Source organism: Orcinus orca, chromosome 13 (genome assembly GCF_937001465.1).
Source record: "Orcinus orca chromosome 13, mOrcOrc1.1, whole genome shotgun sequence".
NCBI lineage: Eukaryota > Metazoa > Chordata > Mammalia > Artiodactyla > Delphinidae > Orcinus > Orcinus orca.
The window spans coordinates 66,908,641-66,928,214 of record NC_064571.1 but is presented as its reverse complement, the minus strand read 5'-3'; the positions used below and the strand labels follow the sequence as shown (position 1 = coordinate 66,928,214).

The window sequence follows — 19,574 nt, the reverse complement described above, 5'->3', positions numbered from 1 at the left end:
TGCAGAAGGAGGTATGTTCGAGGATGTTTCCCACAGTGTTGTTTGTAGCAGTGAAAGATTGGAAACAGCATGAACATCCGCTAGTATGAGGAAGAAAAAATAAAAATTGGCATATACATATAATAAAACACTACATAACAGATAAATGGCTGAACTAGATCAAATGAATACATATTAAAAGCGTAAGGTTGAGTGGAAAAGCAAGTTGCAGAAGGATTTCACCATATGATATCATGGATGTGGGTTTTTTTCCAAAGGAAATTTTATTGAAGAGCAATATACATACATAAAAATGTACACATCATAATGAACCATTCAATGAATTTTCACCAAGCGGCACACCCTTGTAACCAACACCCAGGTTAAGAAATAGAACGTTAACAAATATCCCAGAAGATGTCTCCTCCACCTTGCTCTACTCTAGTTACTACCCCTGTCCAAAGGTAACTACTCGCGTAACCTCTAATCCTATAGATTGGTTTTGCCTATTTTTGAAATTTATATACATGGGATCATATACATACAAAGTGTGTACTTGTTTCCTGTCTGGCTTCTTTAATTCCATATTATGTTTGGGGGACGCATCCTTGTTGAAGCATGTAGCTATAGTTTATTCGTTCTCTTTGCTATGCTAGGATTCCATTGTAGGAACGTGCCACGATAATTTATGCTTTTCATTGGTGATCTACATTTGGGATGTTTTTAGTTTGGAGGTATTACAAGCAGTGCTCCTATGATCAGTCTGGGACTTTTTTTTTGGTGCATATGTGCATGCATTTCTCTGAGGTATAAGCTCAGCAATTCCTGGCAGGGGGTATGCAGACTTTCAGCTTTAAGTAGAGACTCTCAGTAGTTCTCCCCAAGGGTTTTACCAATTTACTTTCCTAGCTGTGTGTGAGAGTTCCAGTTACTCTGCATCTTATTCACACTTGAATTTTTAGTCTTTTTAATTTTAGTCATTCTGGTGGTTGATGGGTATGACTTTTGAAACACATTCATGCACAACTACTGTACGTTGCCTGTGAATGAATACACATGTAATATAAAAACATGAAGGGGGAGGATACACACCAACCTTAGAATATTGACTACCTTAAGGCAGAGAGGCAAGTCTGAGGGCGGGGGTGGAATGAAATGGGAGGCTTCAGCTGTACTTATTCATTTTTAAGCATGAGAAACAAATATGGGGAAACAAACATTTTTAGAACTGGGTGGGAAGTATATATGTGTCTTTTATTTTTCTCCATATTACTTATATTTGGTATACATTGTAATTGAATTTATTTAAGAAAAAAGTTCTTAAAGGAAAAACAGACCCTCCACAGGGAAACAAACAAATTCAAAGTGTATCTGGTTATAAACACAACACTCAAAACATGAGTAATAGACAAGATGTTCCACTTCTGTGTATAATTGTTTCAGCACATAGAAATGCTTTAAGAAACTATAGTACAAAATAATTATGTGGGTCTGATAAAGGACTAGGAGCAAGTACCAAAGTCGAGTATCTCCATTTATAATTTTTTTGCAGGAAGGACAATTCCCCATGCTGCGGTGGATACCTCATGCATGTCCATTTAGAAATAAAATTTTCTTGCAGGGTTGGTATGATTATTCAAGCCCATTTTACAGATGAAAACACTGAGGTTGAGTGACTAAGTGACTTGCCCAAGAGAGAGGAAGAAGAGGAGAAGCAGAGGGGCTTGGCCCGCCCACACTCAGTTCCTAAATAGCCAAGCAATGCCTGAGGCATGCTGGTGCCACTGCCCAGGGCAGGTGTTCACTCCAGCCTTGGTGGGAAGCAAGGAAAGGCAGCCTCCCTCCAGTACATCACATGGACAGGAGGACCCCAGGAAATACACATCTCACGGGAGGAAGAACACAGGGCACATGCATGGGTCAGTTCAACGCTGTTGATGGGTGAGGACAATTGGCTGCACGGAGGAAGGGCCCTGGTCTCCAGCCCCGCTAGGGTGTGATGGAGATGGGCAGGCAGGAGGAAAAGGCAGCAAGCCACACGCTGCCCAGACTCTCAGAAACGCGCTCTGTGCTTCTAGGGCTGGTGTTCTGAATGCATCAGAACAGTGGGAGCAGCCTGGGCTGCTTAAGCCCCCTCCCCCAACATTCAGGGCTCATTCTCAGGAAAGACTTCTGAGTGAGAAATCTCAGGTCTCAGGCTCGGGCCATCACAAAGGCACAGTAGAGCACTCGGAAGGGTGCTCCAGTGGGCCACCCTGGAGCAAGCTAACCGGAGGCTAGTTTGATCCCTAGGCACAAAATGGTCTCTCCCTCTGTTGGGATTACATCACCCCCTCCAGGCAGTCCTCCTGGGTGGCTTCCTCCAGTGTGGCCACACTGGTATCCTTGCCCTGACACTGGAGGATGGGTAACTCGCTCTCACCCACTTCCTCTTGCTGCTCTGCTGCCTCAGGCTGATCCAAACCACAGCCGCTCAAGAAGCTCTCAGGATGTGGGTCTCTGAGTGGACCCTTGAAGCTCCCCTTCCCCTGACCTGGTGGGGGAAAATGCTGCCCCATACACAGTCTCTCTCTCTCTCCATCCCTTCCTCCCTCCCTCTTTTCTCTGTAACAAGGAGGATATACATCTTGCTGTCTTCAAAGACATACTCTCTCTCCAATATCTCAAACTCTGTATTTCATTTCTTTACTCCCTGAGGTAGGTGATGAGCTAAAGGCAGCAAAGTCCGTTTCCAGCCAAGCCCCTCTGCAAGTCTCGCATAGGTGACTTAGCCCATCACTTTGGAACAAGGGGTTGTTTTGCACTTACTGTTTTGTTCCCACCTGTGGAGCTTCAGAAGGATTCCAATTGCAGCACCCTGTCCTAGAGCACAGGCGACAGTAGGGCACAGTGTTTGTCTTGGGCTCCAAGCTGTCCATATCGTCTTCCCACCCCACGTGACTAGAATTCTATCATTTTCCCCACAATTTGACCCAAAGGTTGCCTAAGAGAAGGCTCGCTTGACTAGTGGATGTATGATTTAGTTTAAAGCATCTGGACCAGGAGTCAGGCAGCCTTGTCATAAGCCTGTCTCTCCCACTAAAGTGCTGTGGGACAGTAGACAAGTCAGTTACCCTCTCTGGGCTTACGATTCTTGGCTGTTAAACAAAAAGCTTGAGTTTGATGGTTCCCAAGTTCTTTCCAGTTCTAGGATGCTGAGTCGGTCTAGAAGATTGGACAAGGTCAGGGCCAGGCCAGTTCAAGGACAGAGGTGATGCCAAAAACCCTTCGGGCGGTTCCTGACATTTCCATTCCCATCGGTGGGCTGCTTTGTTTCAGGTGATGAGATTGTCACAGGATCTGTCTCCTGCCTTGGGGGCATGTACTCCCCCAGTCCAGGATAGAGACAAAACAAAAGGACAGGTCCCTGGGCCTGGGGGGCCCCAGGGCGACATCAAGCCTCAGCAGGTCAAGGAAGCTGCATGTTCCGAACAGCCTTGTCCCAGGATCTAAAATAGGCAGCAAAGGGAATGGTTTCCAGGCTCCCCCTCCGCTAAAGATAAAAATACCGTGGGCCCGGGGATGTTCCCAGTCGTAAATCCATCAGCTAGGACTATTTCTGTCCTTATCCCTTGCCCACGGTTCCTCCTACGACCTCCATCCATCCTGTCCTCCCCGTCCTGGCTCCCCAGCCACCTTTTAGCTGCAGTAGATTGAAGCTCATCACTGCCTTCTGACCACAGTCCACGGCTTGGCCGTGCCCCTGTGAGAGTCCTAACCTGCACACAGGCGAACAGATAGGCGATCAGGGGCCTCGTCCAACCTCTGGGAGCCTGAGTAGCACGGGTCCACTCTGACAGGCAGATGGACTCCCGGTATATGCCAGGTTTCCCTGCCTCCATGGCTCAGTCGCAGCTTGTCTTCCGGGAGTAAACGCCCGTTTACCACACGGCTGTGGGTAGGGTTTCTTCTTCATGTCGTTACAGACATTAAAGTACTACTTCTTAAGGCCACTGGGATGATTAAATGAGACGCCGTATGTAAAACATGAAAATTGGCACCTGGCAAGTTGTAGATGCTGAGAAAGTAAGACCTGCCTTCCCCTGCCAGCCATTCACCAGGAGTTCAGACTCCCACAGCTGACCCATGTCTTCTGAGAGCTCCTTTGAGGAGATTTCTTCAGTCTGAAACGCTAAATCAGCTTCAAATCTGGCTCTTGAAGAGACCTTTGAAGACACCTGGTTTATCCTGAGGCAGTAAAATCAGCTCCCCGGTAACTAACCTGCAGCGGACGCAACGCTGCTGGGCCAGCTGGAGACTATGGTCTCATGTCCAGTCTTCCACTGCCCTCTGCAGGTTGCAGTGAGATACTGCAGTCAGTGCTGGCATCCCCTGTGCAACACCAAGCCCAAGGACCCTCACTTTACAGAGTTGAAGCAGTTTACAGATAAGACAACAAGGCAAGGCCAGGTGTCTGAGGAAGGCAACACCTCGGAATAGCACGGTGACTTACAGCTCACAAAGCACTTGCCTGTTTGATTTTCACGACCACCCTGCCTTGCCTCTGTTCCTAAGCTCAGAGGGAATTCAGTCATTGTTCAGCCCTGATAGACTACTAACAGCTGACAGACACATCTCAGTTTCAGGCCATGTCCTAGAACATTCCAGAAAATCAATGAAACGGAACTGTGTGGATCTCAGTGCAAATACCGGTTTTATTTCTAAAGCTCTTCAGTTTTAATCATGCTGTAAAAGTCTAGAATATTCTGAAGAAAGGAATTTTGTAAGAAAGTGTGTGTGTGTGTGTGTGTGTGTGTGTGTGTGTGTGTGTATAGATGTGAGTGTTTGGTGTGTGCATTCTCTAGCAATGAAGGTTGGCTAATATATGGCAGATGTCAGCATCTGGTGTGATTATGATGATGAAGAAGCATTTCTCACATGCCAACCAGCTGACGGTTTCATTTATTGGTGACATCAAGCGCCGGGCTCAGCTGCGTGGTTTACACTATCCTTCTCCTGTGGCCAGAACCGTGGATCCCATCCAGCAGAATGTTGGATATTTTATACAGTGAAGGCACATGACAAGGTCACACTGTCCACCTAGCACCAGGTGGTGATGAAATCACCCGTCAGAACAAGCAGAGGGGATGCTTGCCTTTCTCCTATTCTCTTTTCCAACCTCAGACACTTGGGGGGATTTAAGTCAAGTTCATGAAGCCCAGATAGCACATCACAGTAAGGGAACCAAGTCTCTGAGTGCTGCAGTTCCCTTATGTAACTGGAGTTTTTAGGTCATATATTTATAGACGTTTAGATCCAGAGAAGACCTTAAGAGATTATTCCAGTCCAATCCTTTCATTTTGCAGTAAAATGAAGCACAGAAAAGGGAAGTGACAGCCTAAGGTCACAAACATAATTAGAGACATGGCTGGGATGAGAACCCAGGCTCCTTGACTGTTTTTTCTCTGGCCTATCTTGATTCGAGTAGCCTCATTTGTAGATGAGAACTACTGGCTTCAGCTGAAGATTTTTAAACCTGATCTTTTTTTAATGCACAAAGAGGAAGAAGCTAATGCATTGTAGGTACTCAATAACTGGGTTTGTTGGCTTTTGGTGTTATAGAATAATCTTACTTTATGCAGCTTAAGAAGATTAAATCCAATTAACCTTGAATTTGTTCCATTCTTTATTCTCTCCCATGAAGTGCTTAGAGGTTTGAATCTCACCCCACTGTCCCATTGCAAATCTGAGTGTGGATATGAGGTTATAATATGGCGCTCACTGGTTTGAAGGAAAAGCTTTCTGAGGAAGGCTCACAGATTCAGAGTTACTTTGGTTTACGCCTCTGGAGGTTTGTGGAAATCCTCTTTGAAGAACAGATGCTGTCAACACTTGAGGTTATACAGGCTGTCCAGTGAGTTGGGACATAGCACAAACACTTCCTAAATCTATTTCAAATACGTGATTACAACAGACATGAAATGATGCTAATTGCCTATTAGCCACTTGGGCCTAACATTTCTGAATTTGCTTATCATTGTATAAATCATATTTTTGATCAAAATCTTCCAATGCATTCAATGTTCTTCCAAACACCGTCCTGATGAATCACACCATTGTCATCCTGCAAGTTTTATAAGTTCATGTTCTGCAGAGCAAGTGTCATCTTCCATGGAATCCCCACTGTAGGATAAGAAGACTCCAATGGGGCTTTTTTCTTCAGACCTTCACAGACCAGGGTTTACAATTTTCTGGTACATCAGTGACACACTAGGAAGGAACAACAGGGAACTTATTGCAGGGTCTTCACATAGCTCACCAGTGCCAGCCACCATTCCAAGACCAGACACCACTCTGCAGTCCCAGATGTTGGGAGTGCCCCCAGGGCAGGACCCCTTAATTTCCTAGTCATTCGTTTATTTTTATTAAGCACGTTCCATGTGGTAAGCACTGTGGCAGGCTCTGGAGATCCAGGGATGACCAACTAGAGAAGGGGCCCTTTGTCATGTGACACAGTCCTTCAAAAGCACACTTGACTCCTGGATCAGCTGCTCATGCAAATCCACTGCAGGGATTTAAAATCACCTGGGTGTTGTGGCATCACAAAGGGGCTTAGGTTTGAAACTCTGCTTTAGGTCTAGGGCCTCAGAGGAGGGGCTCATCAAATCGTTGAGTTCTGCATCAGTTTATATACAAGGAGCTAACTTTGCAATCTGTGTGCGCTTCCTGGGAGCCATGCAGCACCTCTGCCCTCTGAGAATGGGGTTTGGGTAACTGTCAGCACTGGGGCCACGGTGGGGAGGTTCTGGGCTATGGGAAGGTTGCTGCACAGGCGTGGGCATCTCACTGCCTGGGAGCCCTGCGCATGGGCTGTGTGGTCCTCACCCTGAAGCTAAATCTACTGGAAAACCTAAAGGGCAGCCTGACTGGGGACCCATCTTCCTTCCTCACGCTCAGTACTGATGGCGGATTTGCCTGCCCCCGGGGCTTCTCCTGTACCCTTCCCATCCCAGGAACTCTGGGTTCATGAGTACCCACTTCATCTTGAAACCCAAAAGGCCTATCAAATTTCCTATCAAATATCCAAGAGGAAATCCAACTTGGGTATCAGGAAGAATCCAGTTCTGCTAACTCAGTAGAGGCTGCAAAGGCAATTGGAGAGTCCTGTGTATGCAGGGCCCACTTCAGCCCAACTCAGAGACTGGGCTGCTTCTGAGGCTCCACCAGTGGATGAAACTGTCCTGGCACAGTCTCCTTTTGCCAGGCATTGTCTCCACAAGTATCACATAGGGGCTTCCCCAAAATGATTCCAGCGACCGTGGAGTTCACTGCTACACACGCCTCCAAGGTAGTGACCGATCACCACGTAGTGCAATCATCTGGTTTCCTAAAAGGCTGCAAACTCTTCAAGGGCACTTATGTGTCCCCAGTATCAGCATGGCACAGGGTAATCACAGAACATATGTGTTCCATCTCATTCATTCATTAATTCTTCTTTTTCTCTCCATTTCCTTAGTACCTCACACAGTGTGTTTAACAAAGAAGGGTCTCAAAAATGCCAGTGATGGACACAAAAGATTAGGCTCTTCTGGAGTTTTATCCATCACCCTCATCGTTATGGAAAACAATGAAATCTGTGGGTGATAAATGTGCATCAAACAGCCCTCCTTCCTCTCAGGAGGCCTAGCTGCAAGCTGCAGCTTTAAGGGTTTCTTGTTATTTTCCTGCAGGTTGCAGGAGGTACCTCAACTGCATAGCAGAGGGCGGGCGTGGACCCAAGGCTTCCCAGTTGAGAGAGAGCCTACTGTCTCACCCCTCTCTCTGCAACAGAACCTTCCCCAGCCTATGCCCCGCCTCCCCAGACTGAGGGGGCATCATACCAGGGTGGTGGTGAACTTGTCCACGCAGGCATTACGGATCTTCTCCGGGGTGGCGGGGCTGTCTAGCCGGAAAAGCTCCTTCGTATTATTATCTGTGTGCTGAGCCCGAGCTGCGCGGACGGCATCCTTGATGGCGAAGAAGATGGAGGCGCCCAGAAAGAGGGGCGGCTCCCCAACAGCCTGAGTGGACAGAGCAGAGTGTAGGCGGGGAGTCAGGGGAGGGCCCAGCTTCCACATCTGCAGGGCTGGGGATGTCGGGGAGCCCAGCCAGCACTGGTGGCTACATTGAGCAAGACAGGAGGAACGGTCAAAATTAATCAGAGGCTGAGAACAATCAGTGCAGTATATGACTCAACCTTGTGGGCATATTTCTTTTAACTCTTACTATGTGATTTTCTCTGGTGACACCGTGCAAATATGATGGACCGTTGAAAGTTATATTAAGTAACTATATTTTACAGACAAAAAGAAATCTGACCCTTTCCTCACAGCAATAAGCCTAGGGGAATGGTCCACCTGCAGCTCTGTCACCAGCTCTCACAGGCATCAAATTATTCTCACAATTTGCTGAAATAGAGGCATTGTGACAAATAGGAATGAAACTATTTTCTAGCAGAGGTTGTTTTATCCCCCAAAGCATAGGTCACAGACTGCCTGTATCAGAATCACTAGGGACACTTGCTAAAAACGCAGGTTCCAGGGCTGTACCGCAGACCCACCGAATCAAAATTTCTAAGGGTGAGCCCAGTGGAGCTGCATTTTTATCATGAGCTCCAACGCCCGGTGATCTGATGTGCAGTGAAGTGTAAGAGCCAATGGCAAGGATCACAAAGTATCCCAGGCCCTCCCACAGTAAAGTAAACCGTGAGATGAGCAAAGGGCTGTGTCTCATTGGTTACAAGTAATTATCTGTCTTCCTTCCTAGACCAACAACCGTATCAATCAGCTTGATTGATTTTCAACCATTTTTTCATACTTATTCAGAGCATGGAGGAAATAAAGGATGGTTTTAACCATCCAGGAGTGCTGATCAAGACTTAAGGTCTAGTGGTGGACACTGAAGGAGGTGAAAGTGTGTGCACAGAGGCGCTGCCCCGTGTGCAGTGAACAGGCTGATTCTCATGAGACAACATGGGTGCTGGACCTGTGAGATCATCTCTAAGGTCAAGCATTGGGGATGCACACCTGAGACGGGGGTGTAGGTCAGGATTCCACCTACAGGACTGAACTAAGGAATCCCTCTGAGTGTACCCACAAGAGCTGGCTTGGACCACACAGAGGTGGTGTCATCCTTGACCCAGTTCCCTATGTTCCCAGGCAGGACTGCCCACCCCTCCATCGCCCTCACCAAGGCTCGTGTCAGGTTCTCCTCTCTCTTCCACACGAGCCCCCCACAGACCCACATGGCGGGTGGCTGGAGCCCCTCATCACCACCCGTGGTTTCCCGCAGTGTAGACTGGAAGGTAGCACAGACCCAGGGCAACAGTACCTTGGATGCATAGATGGCCTTCTTGTTGGGACAGTCACGGAGCAGGGACACTCTGAACTCAGTGGGGATACTGCCGAATGCAGGGATCTTGTAGGTGCTGGGGCCACGGGTGTGCAGGCTCCCCTCAGGGGAGTAGTGTAGCTCCTCCAGGGTGAAGAGGCCCAGGCCCTGGACAAATGCCCCTTCCACCTGCAGGGCAGACAGAGACCGTGGCTACTCTGCCTTCCCGCCCCCCTCACCCAAAGACAGGTGCTGCTTCCCAGAGCGGGCAGCAAGCCCCACCTGCAGTGGAGCCTGGAAAGAAGCTGAAAAGAGCCCCCCACTGCTTCCCTGGCTCCCGCCCCAGCCCAGGATAACTGATCTGGGCCTTTGCCAGGCATCTGTGTAGGCAGAGCAAAGGCACTGACGTTGAAATCAGTTTCAGAACTTGTCGGCCATTCCAGGAGGGACACGCAGCTGTAGGCATAATATCCCATTAGAACCTGCCGCAGGGCAGATGGAGATGTTCCTTCCACGTTGCCAGGGGAGAAATGGCGACCCCGAGCTGAGAAGCAAGCTCGTGGGCTGATGGTGGCTGAGTGTGCCGCAGGGGCCCACGCCCCTCCTCTGTGCTGAGTGGGACCATGCGCTTTGCGGCAGCCCCACAAGAGAGGAGGACTTTCCTGGACAGTAGGATTGAGGCTTTCTGAACTCCCAGCCCTGCCTGCCCTCTGGGAGAAGAGCGCCTCTGCTGTAGCTTACAGATCTCTTAAAGGGCACTGCCATGCTCTGCTGGCCCACACGTCTGCTCTCCCAGCCTCACTGCTCAGAATCGTGATATGTGGCACCATCGTAGCTAAGCAAGTGTTTGGGGGAGACCAGGTGCTGAGCATCTGTGTCTGCCGTGCTGAGCCCTGTGCCTGCCTGTAGCAGGGGTTCCTCACCACAATTGTTCAGGGAGTTAATAAACAGATTTATGACTAAGTTTCTCTATACTCAGTAACTGTCCAGTTTTGAGAAACAATGCACATTTTCTGCCGGATGTTCAATACCTCAGTTCTCGATTCCTCCCTCTGTCTTTTTCTGTTCTGCTGCTCTGCTTAATACTCTCATGTTTTCCAAAAGTGATTTCCTTCCAGCCACCCCTTTATTCCTCTTGCTGGAACCCATGTCTTTTGCTCCCAGGACCCTCCACCACCCCGCGCTTGGTAGCATTTACTTCCTAGGGTACAAGAGCTGTCCTCGGTGGAAGAGGAATGAGGAGGGAGAAGATGCCTCTGACCTGAGACCCCACGACCTGCCATTGATCCCAGACTCAATCTCCACTCCCCCATGCTCCCGCTCAGACTATGCATGTGTGTGCGTGTGTGTGCATGTATGCATGCGTTTGAGTGTGTGCTCACCCAGTGTTCCCACCACCCATCATCTTGTTTTCTGATGTATGAGTGCCCTTTCCAAGTTTAACCACGTGGATTTGTCTTCCTCCCCGAGAGTTGGGTGGGCTCTCATCTACCTAAATCCCACTCAGGGAGACTCACTTGGTACCGTGCTCAGACCTGCTTAAAAATGACAGTGGACAAGATGCTGTGGCTGGGGACCCTAGGAGGTGGTGGGGCACATCAGTGGCCAAGTCTGTCACCACTCTGACGCCCCAGGAGTCTTACCTGTCCAATGTCGATGGCAGGGTTCAGACTGGAGCCAACATCCATGACGATGTCTGTGCGGAGGTTCTAGTGCAGAGAGCAAAATAAAAGCAGTTTGAAAAGAAAGGGATGTGTGGAATGACAGAGGGGTCTTGGTGACCCTTAGGTTATTAAGTGCCAACCTGAGTAGTACTTTCACAAGCAGAGCACTCCAGGCACACCCAGGCAGGAGTCTGAGTAGGAAGGGCAGGTCCCCAGGTTCCTGAGGCTTTGAACCTGTCTGTGTCTGGGTCGATCATGTAAGGAAGGGGTTCACAAATTACATTCCACAGGCTGAACCCAGCCTGTCCCCTGTTTTTCTACGGCCTGTGAGCTAAAAATGGTTTTCACATTTTTAAATGAGTGACAAAAATAAAAAGAATATGTTGTGACACATGAAAACTATACGAAATTCACATTCAGTGTGCATAAATTACATTTTATGGGAACACATCCATGAGCATCTGTTTACACACGTTCATGTCTGTTTCCACACTACAAGACAGAGTGAAATAATTGAGGCAGAGTCTCTGTGGCCCAGAAAACCTAAAATATTTACTCTCTGGTCCTTTATAGGAAGTTTGCCAAGGCATGATTTAACACATTATTTTCCCAACCAGAAAGTTCATTCCTATCGGCTCTTTGTATTGCAATTTCAGACGTTTCTCTTTTTCCCTTTAGTACTAAAGTTTGGCAAACTTCTTACCTTATGATCCCCTGTTAAGCAGTCAATTTCCACTTCAGAGCAAGCCACCCCATAGGTGAAGTAGTGGAAAGCATTCCCTGAGTTTGTCTCAAAGCTGTAGCCAAGGTTGGGTGTCCTGGGGGAGAAAAGAGAAAATACTGCACATGTATTAAGAGGAACATGCCCCCCACTCATACACACACAGATAGCTTGTCCCCTAAAATCTTGAGACGCTAAAGGTTTTATTTATTTATTTATTTATTTATTTTTTTTAACATCTTTATTGGGGTATAATTGCTTTACAATGGTGTGTTAGTTTCTGCTTTATAACAAAGTGAATCAGTCATACATAAACATATGTTCCCATATGTCTTCCCTGTTGCGTCTCCCTCCCTCCCACCCTCCCCATCCCACCCCTCCAGGCTGTCACAAAGCACCGAGCCAATATCCCTGTGCCATGCGGCTGCTTCCCACTAGCTATCTACCTTACTGCGTTTGTTAGTGTGTATATGCCCATGACTCTCTCTCGCCCTGTCACAGCTCACCCTTCCCCCTCCCCATAACCTCAAGTCCGTTCTCTAAGAGGTCTGCGTCTTTATTCCTGCTTTACCCCTAGGTTCTTCATGACATTTTTTTCTTAAATTCCATATATATGTGTTAGCATACGGTATTTGTCTTTTTCTTTCTGACTTACTTCACTCTGTATGACAGACTCTAGGTCTATCCACCTCATTACAAATAGCTCAATTTCGTTTCTTTTTATGGCTGAGTAATATTCCATTGTATATATGTGCCACATCTTCTTTATCCATTCATCCGATGACGGGCACTTAGGTTGTTTCCATCTCCGGGCTATTGTAAATAGAGCTGCAGTGAACATTTTGGTACATGACTCTTTTTGAATTTTGGTTTTCTCAGGGTATATGCCCAGTAGTGGGATTGCTGGGTCATATGGTAGTTCTATTTGTAGTTTTTTAAGGAACCTCCATACTGTTCTCCATAGTGGCTGAACCAATTCACATTCCCACCAGCAGTGCAAGAGTGTTCCCTTTTCTCCACACCCTCTCCAGCATTTATTGTTTCTAGATTTTTTGATGATGGCCATTCTGACTGGTGTGAGATGATATCTCATTGTAGTTTTGATTTGCATTTCTCTAATGATTAATGATGTTGAGCATTCTTTCATGTGTTTGTTGGCAGTCTGTATATCTTCTTTGGAGAAATGTCTATTTAGGTCTTCTGCCCATTTTTGGATTGGGTTGTTTGTTTTCTTGTTATTGAGCTGCATGAGCTGCTTGTAAATTTTGGAAATTAATCCTTTGTCGGTTGCTTCATTTGCAAATATTTTCTCCCATTCTGAGGGTTGTCTTTTGGTCTTGTTTATGGTTTCCTTTGCTGTGCAAAAGCTTTGAAGTTTCATTAGGTCCCATTTGTTTATTTTTGTTTTTATTTCCATTACTCTAGGAGGTGGGTCAGAAAGGATCTTGCTTTGATTTATGTCATAGAGTGTTCTGCCTATGTTTTCCTCTAAGAGTTTGATAGTTTCTGGCCTTACATTTAGCTCTTTAATCCATTTTGAGCTTATTTTTGTGTATGGTGTTAGGGAGTGATCTAATCTCATACTTTTACATGTACCTGTCCAGTTTTCCCAGCACCACTTATTGAAGAGGCTGTCCTTTCTCCATTGTATATTACTGCCACCTTTATCAAAGATAAGGTGTCCATATGTGCATGGGTTTATCTCTGGGCTTTCTATCCTGTTCCATTGATCTATCTTTCTGTTTTTGTGCCAGTACCATACCGTCTTGATGACTGTAGCTCTGTAGTATAGTCTGAAGTCAGGGAGCCTGATTCCTCCAGTTCCTTCTTTCGTTCTCAAGATTGCTTTGGCTATTCGGGGTCTTTTGTGTTTCCATACAAATTGTGAAATTTTTTGTTCTAGTTCTGTGAAAAATGCCAGTGGTAGTTTGATAGGGATTGCATTGAATCTATAGATTGCTTTGGGTAGTAGAGTCATTTTCACAATGTTGATTCTTCCAATCCAAGAACATGGTATATCTCTCCATCTATTTATATCATCTTTAATTTCTTTCATCAGTGTCTTATAATTTTCTGCATACAGGTCTTTTGTCTCCTTAGGTAGGTTTATTCCTAGATATTTTATTCTTTTTGTTGCAATGGTAAATGGGAGTGTTTTCTTGATTTCACTTTCAGATTTTTCATCATTAGTATATAGGAATGCCAGAGATTTCTGTGCATTAATTTTGTATCCTGCCACTTTACCAAATTCATTGATTAGCTCTAGTAGTTTTCTGGTAGCATCTTTAGGGTTCTCTATGTATAGGATCATGTCATCTGCAAACAGTGACAGCTTTACTTCTTCTTTTCCAATTTGGATTCCTTTTATTTCCTTTTCTTCTCTGATTGCTGTGGCTAAAACTTCCAAAACAATGTTGAATAAGAGTGGTGAGAGTGGGCAACCTTGTCTTGTTCCTGATCTTAGTGGAAATGCTTTCAGTTTTTCACCATTGAGGATGATGTTTGCTGTGGGCTTGTCATATATGGCCTTTATTATGTTGAGGAAAGTTCCCTCTATGCCTACTTTCTGCAGGGTTTTTATCATAAATGGGTGTTGAATTTTGTCAAAAGCTTTCTCTGCATCTATTGAGATGATCATATGGTTTTTCTCCTTCAATTTGTTAATATGGTTTATCACATTGATAGATTTGCGTATATTGAAGAATCCTTGCATTCCTGGAATAAACCCCACTTGATCATGGTGTATGATCCTTTTAATGTGCTGTTGGATTCTGTTTGCTAGTATTTTGTTGAGGATTTTTACATCTATGTTCATCAGTGATATTGGCCTGTAGTTTTCTTTCTTTGTGACATCTTTGTCTGGTTTTGGTATCAAGGTGATGGTGGCCTCGTAGAAGGAGTTAGGGAGTGTTCCTCCCTCTGCTATATTTTGGAAGAGTTTGAGAAGGATAGGTGTTAGCTCTTCTCTAAATGTTTGATAGAATTCGCCTGTGAAGCCATCTGGTCCTGGGCTTTTCTTTGTTGGAAGATTTTTAATCACAGTTTCAATTTCAGTGCTTGTGATTGGTCTGTTCATATTTTCTATTTCTTCCTGATTCAGTCTTGGCAGGTTGTGCATTTCTAAGAATTTGTCCATTTCTTCCAGATTGTCCATTTTATTGGCATAGAGTTGCTTGTAGTAATCTCTCATGATCTCTTTTATCTCTGCAGTGTCAGTTGTTACCTCTCCTTTTTCATTTCTAATTCTATTGATTTGAGTCTTCTCCCTTTTTTTCTTGATGAGTCTGGCTAGTGGTTTATCTATTTTGTTTATCTTCTCAAAGAACCAGCTTTTAGTTTTATTGATCTTTGCTATTGTTTCCTTCATTTCTTTTTCATTTATTTCTGATCTGATTTTTATGATTTCTTTCCTTCTGCTAGCTTTGGGGTTTTTTTGTTCTTCTTTCTCTAATTGCTTGAGGTGCAAGGTTAGGTTGTTTATTCGAGATGTTTCCTGCTTCTTAAGGTGGGCTTGTATTGCTATAAACTTCCCCCTTAGAACTGCTTTTGCTGCATCCCACAGGTTTTGGGTCGTTGTGTCTCCATTGTCATAAGGTTTTATTTTTTATTCAGCTGTTCTTCAAAAAAGTCCATGAGTTTTGAACATTTTGAACCTGTTTCTGAAACCCAGGCACTCTGGAGCATTTTGTCCCTTGTCTCTGGCTCTACTTTGCCAATGGCCTTTATATGAATCATTCTGTAGAGCTGAGTGGTGGAGGCTCCCAGCATGCTGGCCTCTACACGGTAGAAATGGAGGTGACAGATCTGCCTGAGCTCATGAAGGACACAAGCTACACTCCAAATGATCTACTGAATAGGGATTCAAGATCTCAGAACCAGAGGTTCTTTCTGGGCCGGCTTGTGAGCTTTTCATACAAGTTCACCTGCTCACAGGGCTGCTCACCTTTCTCGAGGTGAAAGGTCATAAGATCAGTACCTCGTGCCAACTTGGGTGCCTCTTAACGCAGCCACCTTGCCTGGTATTACTCCTCATCTACTGATCCCTTCTAAGTTTCAACAAATGATTTGAGCAAAGGGTTGCTAATAAAAGCAGATGCTCTTTTATAAATTTTTTTCTTTTTCAATCCTGAATATCTTATAAGATTCAATTTTGCATGAGTCAACATATACGAGTGTGTGTGTGTGTGTGTGTGTGTGTGTGTGTGTGTGTTCTCTGCTTATAACACTCTGTATCTGTGCTATTCTATTCACTCCACAGAAATAATGATGTGAGCTGATGTGATCAGAATCTGCATGAAAACAAAACCGATACAGGGCTGAGGGAAAAGGCTTCTCCCAGGAGATCATCACCTTCTTTGACCTCTGAACTCACCATCTTCATCTGGGTGTTCCCTGATATAACCCCAGTTTTATCAACTCTAAAAATGAAATAGGAACTTATGAGAAAATTTGCATTAGTTTGTGTTTGTGTAGGTCAAATATTACATAACCCAAGGAACACTGGCAAAACATTGCTTTGCCCGAAAGTATATATATATACATTTATGTTACATATATATTATATATATTCATAAATTCACACAAGACCTTTTAAAGCAAACATTGAACTATTTTCCAAATCCACTGATCTGTGAAAGAAAAGGCACTAGTTAAATTTCCCAGAGAAAGCTAAAACATTATGGCTGACAGTAGATATGATCATATCTTTTTACAGCTTCTAAATCAGATGGACAGGGTCTCTGCTACTGAATTTTAAAGTTGCAGAAGATACGTGCTCTTTTCTAAAACTCACTTTAAGTCCACTGAATTCTGCATTTTGTAACAGGACTATGTGCTCTAAATCCTCCTCTCATTCTTTTGAAGGAAAGCCTCCTTAAAGAAATGTGACGCGTAGCACAAAGTAACACACACGGGTAACTCGGAACACCAGACGCCTCTGGTTCTTGCAGGAGAACGCTGAGGGGCGGATGGCTGGTCATTGACCCACTATGTCAATAAATGAGGAGACAGGTTCAGAGAGAACCAGTGATTCCCCCAGGTGGAATAGTATACTGTAAGACCAGAACTAGAACAGAGGTCTTCCGATGTAACAGCTCGTGCTTCCGGCGCATGGCTGGGTGAGCCACGCATTTTAGAGCATCTTTGAATTGAAGCTGGTGGGGGTCTATGGGAGAGACAAGCATTGTGGTGCAACTGCTCTCTCCTGACCATAGGCTGACAGAGTTCAGGGCTGGAGGCCCTGCAGAGGTTAAGATGACGACACACTGTAAGACGGGCGAGATCAGCGCCTTACTTACCTGTAAAACCCGGTAGCAGACAAGCTCACTGTACCCCGGTAGGCAGCCATGACCTGAGCAGAGGAAATGGCCGTCAGGAAGGGGGAACCATGGTTTCCAGAAACGCTGGCCCAGCACTAAGCTTTCAGAAGCTCGTCTTCCTCATCTGGAAGCTGATCAACTCTTTTTCCTAGTGATTCTCACTTGCATACCTTACCTCCCCTTCTCACCGTACCCCCTGCACTAGGTCCTCGTCACCTGAAGCCTGGAGCGCTGCAGTAGCCTCTTAACTGTCGCCTCCGCGCCCTGCCGTGTAGCCCAGCCAAGTCAGAGGGGTCATCTTAACACACCACACTAGCCATGTCACTCCCCTCCTCTAGAGCTTTCCATGTCTCCCCATTGCCTACAGAGCAATAGACCAAATGCCTGACATTCAGGACCCCAGTCTTCTCTCTGGCTTTATGTAACACACACATCATTGCTACTCCAGCCAAAATCAAGTGTTAAGTCTCTCCCAATCCTTCATGTCCCCACACGTCTGCACCTTTGTTTACGTGGGTCCTCTGCTATATCTGTCCCAATCCTTTTCTTCCCTCAGCAACCAGCGCAAGCTTGCCTCTTCATCCACTTCTCCTGTGATTACTCCCTAATCTGGGCATTACAACAGCAGCTCTGTACACTGCCCATTTGATACTTAACATGTTAGCCTTGTGTTCCTACTTATACTTTCCTGTTAATAAAGCTACCCATCTCTCCATCCATTCTATCTCTTTAACTACATAATAAATTTTCCTTTCCTTCCTTCCTTCCTTCCCTCCTTCCTTCCTTCCTTCCCTCCTTCCTTCCTTCCTTCCTTTCCTTCCTTCCTTCCCTCCTTCCTTCGTTCCTTCGTTCCTTCCTTCGTTCGTTCGTTCGTTCGTTCCTTCCTTCCTTCGTTCCTTCCTTCCTCTCTCTCTCTCTTTCAATATCCACAGCTCTAAGATTTAATTTGTTACTGATATAGTTTGCATCATCATCATTGTCAATTACCAAGCACTTTACTATATATCAAATGCTATTGAGTCCTTCACAGATACTGTCTTACTTAATATTCAGTGCAATCCTATAAGGTCAGCACTTAAGAAGATTATTATCTTCATTTTACAAATGAGAAAACTAAGGTTTAGAGAAAAAATTTCTCTAGGATCCTTACTATATGTGCATGATATCAAATATATACATAGATCATAGGGGTGGCAGTGATGGCTTGTTTTTCAGTACAGTACAAACACTAAAGAGCTTTGATGCCTGTCGTCTCCTGATCACACCCTTCTGATAATGGCCTTTTGGGGGTTATCTGCTTATAAGGAACACTGGACTACATGGCTGATAGTTGAGGACAAAGTCCAGGTCAACGGATTGGAAAGGCATTATTAAAAACAATTACGTTGCCTTACAAATCCATACTAAAATTCAAACTACCCAAATCAACCCACATGCATGTGGTATCTATGAATGTGGGCAGGGGAGTGCAGGTTGTGTGAGGCATAGTAAGGTGAGTGAGTCAGAGAGAAATAGCTTATTTTCTTTGACTCTCTTGAGGGAGATCTGTACTATCTGCGCTGGTTCACGTGTGGTCACATTTTATGTGTTACTGTTCTATCCAGTCCTTTCATTCCAACATTAGGGGAAGGTGAGGCAGGGCCACCATGGCTATTTCTGCTCATGGGAGGAGCTGAGGTCTCTCACCTGAGAGACACTTCCTTGCAGCCTCCCTCTGAGGGTTTCTGACATGCAGGCTTCTGAACCAGAAATCAGAGAAGTGGGCTCATTCTTATCATGAGTGCTTGTTGTGTCACTCTTAAAATCACAGAGATGATATAAACTCGTGGGCAGTATCTTTTTCCCTGCCCCCTCCCAGATAGCGTCTCCGGACCCCAGAGCTGGGCACGGGGAGAGGCTCCTGGGGCAGTCCTCCAAGAGATGGAGGTTTGGAGAAAACAAGGCTCATCAAGACTGCAGACAAGTGGGGCAGGGGACCAGCCCCAAGGGACCAAGGCTTCTCAGTGAGGTGGAGGTAGCACTCACCCCGTCTTCTGAGGCTCAGGGTAGCCGAACCCCTAGTTCCCACGGGGCTGTCAAGATTCTGGATCAAAACTTCTCCTCAAGTGACTTCCCTCAACTATGAACACTGTAGAGAGGGGCCCAGTACGGCTGGGCATTTACTTGTCCTGTGAAAGTACACAGAGCTCCTCAACTTCTCTTTGCCTGTGTGACTAGATCCCGACCTCCTATTCCTGCCCAGGGTCGGGGACAAAGCCCTGCTCTTAACTTCACTTTAATTTGCAAAAGCGACTTGAATCAGCTCAGACTTACCCAGTCTTCCCAGGAGCCACTGGGATTCTTTCTCTTGAAGGGTTCCAGCCTTTGCAGGATGGTCTGGCAGGCTTCCTGAAGAACACATGCCCCACATGGCAGACATATCAGTCCTCTGCATTCCCAGACCCAAACAAAACCCCGAGGACCTGCAAGCGACGCTGTGCCCAGAGTGCCTCTCAGACAGCCTTGCCACCCTCTTAGGAATGTCTGAGTCCCAGGGTAGAAGCC

At 45.8% G+C, this 19,574-nt stretch overlaps 1 protein-coding gene across 3 annotated transcripts in view; it reads right to left on the bottom strand.

Moving 5' to 3' along the window:
* Positions 1–262: 262 nt before the first annotated feature.
* Positions 263–19,574, bottom strand: part of XDH (xanthine dehydrogenase) — a 68,821-nt gene continuing 49,509 nt past the window's right edge. For all 3 annotated transcript variants that reach the window (XM_049696316.1, XM_049696315.1, XM_049696317.1), the window contains 6 exons: positions 19,344–19,418; positions 17,010–17,062; positions 11,695–11,809; positions 10,971–11,036; positions 9,328–9,516; positions 263–8,018 (listed from right to left, as the gene is read on the bottom strand). In XM_049696316.1, coding sequence (XP_049552273.1) covers positions 7,833–8,018; positions 9,328–9,516; positions 10,971–11,036; positions 11,695–11,809; positions 17,010–17,062; positions 19,344–19,418 — 684 coding nt within the window. In that variant the 3' untranslated portion in view covers positions 263–7,832. The remainder of the gene's footprint in view (positions 8,019–9,327; positions 9,517–10,970; positions 11,037–11,694; positions 11,810–17,009; positions 17,063–19,343; positions 19,419–19,574) is intronic.